General features: G+C 34.6%; 1 protein-coding gene across 8 annotated transcripts in view; it reads left to right on the forward strand.

Moving 5' to 3' along the window:
- The first annotated feature begins 348 nt into the window (after window positions 1-348).
- LOC135096307 (zwei Ig domain protein zig-8-like) overlaps window positions 349-2,500 on the forward strand; it is a 53,582-nt gene continuing 51,430 nt past the window's right edge. For 5 of the 8 annotated variants that reach the window (XM_063997711.1, XM_063997707.1, XM_063997712.1 and 2 more), the window contains exons 1-2: window positions 352-512; window positions 745-931. In XM_063997711.1, the coding sequence (XP_063853781.1) occupies window positions 892-931 (40 nt within the window). In that variant the 5' untranslated portion in view covers window positions 352-512; window positions 745-891. Of the gene's footprint in view, window positions 513-744; window positions 932-2,500 lie in introns of all 8 variants that reach the window. The other 3 variants (XM_063997708.1, XM_063997709.1, XM_063997710.1) reach the window with 3 other exon arrangements.

The following is a 2,500-nucleotide window of genomic DNA, read 5'->3' on the forward strand; positions in this document are numbered from 1 at the left end:
GAAATACATTTGGCAAATATAACTAGGAAATCTTGGTTCCCTATCGTTCCTTTAGCCTTTGGGAAACATAAATAAAATAAATACATATAATTTTGACGTTATATAGAAATGACGTAAAATTAAAGAAAGAAAAAGAAAAGGAAAATAAAATAAAAATATTAGTTAACATTTTAAAGTAATAAATAAAAAAAAATCAATAGATAAATATAACTAGAGAAGCTTTTATTAGCTATCAATAGAGACAGAGACGGAGAGAGAGAGAGAAAAAAAGTACATTTCACTCACCAATCTTAAAACATGAAGAGAACCAACCACTTTGCTCCACTTCGGTTTGTTTACATGCAGACTAGCCAGCTGACCTCAGTTGCCCGCCAGACGTCGAGGGGGAGGATGTACCGCTCTTCCTCTCCTCCTCCGACCTCCCTTCACTTGTTGAATTTATTTATTTATTTATTTTTTCTTTCTCACGAGCGAGGGAAAGAGTGAGTGAGGGAGGTAAAGCTAACTCTAAAGTGAGCGAGGGGTGAAGTTTGGCAAAAGTTTAGTTAGTGAAAAAAAAAAAAAAATGTGAATTTGTGATTGTTGTTGTTGTTGTTGTTTTCTTCTTCTTCTTCTTCTTTATTATTATTATTACTATTATTATTATTATTATTATTATCATTATTATTATGTTTAGATAATTTACCCATTAAAACAACAACAACAACAACAACAACAACAACAATAATTTTCCTTCGTGAACAGAATGACTCAGAAAAATAAATAAACAAAAAAAAATAAAATAAATAAATAAAGAATAAATGATTGGAAGAAAGGAAGAAAGAGAGAAGGAAAGAGACGAATGAGGAAATAAAGAAAAAGAAAGAAGAGGAAACAGAAGAAGCAAGAAAAATGTGTTTGTTTCCACTGTTTGTGTGTTTGTTGGTTCACTGTGAGTATTTATTGTTTGTTTGTTTGTTTGTTTGTTACTACTACTACTACTATTACTTTTTTCCTTCTTCTTCTTCTTCTTCTTCTTCTTCTTCTTCTTCTTCTTCTTCTTCTACTACTACTACTACTACTACTGCTATTACTTTTTTCCCTTCTTCTTCTTCTTCTTCTTCTTCTTCTTCTTCTTCTTCTTCTTCTTCTTCTTCTTCTACTACTACTACTACTACTACTACTATTACTTTTTTCTTCTTCTTCTTCTTCTTCTTCTTCTTCTTCTTCTACTACTACTACTACTATTACTTTTTTCCCTTCTTCTTCTTCTTCTTCTTCTTCTTCTACTACTACTACTACTACTACTACTACTACTACTACTACTACTACTACTACTATTACTTTTTTCCCTTCTTCTTCTTCTTCTACTACTACTACTACTACTACTACTACTACTACTACTACTACTACTACTACTACTACTACTACTTTTTTCCTTCTTCTTCTTCTTCTTCTTCTTCTACTACTGCTACTACTACTACTACTACTACTACTACTACTACTACTACTACTATTACTACTACTACTACTACAAGAACCATTATTATTATTATTATTATTATTATTATTATTACTAGAGAGAGAGAGAGAGAGAGAGAGAGAGAGAGAGAGAGAGAGAGAGAGAGAGAGAGAGAGAGAATATACTCACAGCCTAAACGATTTTCTGATAAGTAATAGGCGTGTGAAATATTTTTATCGCTATTATTACTCTCTCTCTCTCTCTCTCTCTCTCTCTCTCTCTCTCTCTCTCTCTCTGATATAGACATTCTTAATTTTCTATTTTTTTCTTCCTAAATTCTTATCTTTTTCTAATTTCACTTAAGAGAGAGAGAGAGAGAGAGAGAGAGAGAGAGAGAGAGAGAGAGAGAGAGAGAGAGAGAGAGAGAGAGAGAGAGAGATATCCTTGGCCATTTAGTAACACATCACAGTATAGTCCACACATAATTAAAAGGCCAGTCTATTGAACCTAAGCTCTAATATAGACCTATAGGCTCGTCCCTTAGGCCTAGGGGATGCCTACGTGGAATGGTTTAAAATATGCCTAAATTTTTTTTTGTTTAAGCTTGTACCCGTTTAATTCTTGTTCTGGTCTAGTTGGTGTTCTTGAAAATTTTGCTTTTCCCCCTTGTTCTTTCCCCCTCCCCCCCACAGGCCTCGCTGCATAACACTTTCTTCTTTCTCTCACCACTATTCTGTCCACCTCCCCAATGCAAGAGTTAACCAGTATTCTCAGTCTTTCACCACTATTCTGTCCACCTCCCCAATGCAAGAGTTAACCAGTATTCTCAGTCTTTCACCACTATTCTGTCCACCTCCCTAATGCAAGAGTTAACCAGTATTCTCAGTCTTTCACCACTATTCTGTCCACCTCCCTAATGCAAGAGTTAACCAGTATTCTCAGTCTTTCACCACTATTCTGTCCACCTCCCTAATGCAAGAGTTAACCAGTATTCTCAGTCTTTCACCACTATTCTGTCCACCTCCCCAATGCAAGAGTTAACCAGTATTCTCAGTCTTT

Source organism: Scylla paramamosain, unplaced genomic scaffold (genome assembly GCF_035594125.1).
Source record: "Scylla paramamosain isolate STU-SP2022 unplaced genomic scaffold, ASM3559412v1 Contig3, whole genome shotgun sequence".
Taxonomy (NCBI): Eukaryota; Metazoa; Arthropoda; class Malacostraca; order Decapoda; family Portunidae; genus Scylla; species Scylla paramamosain.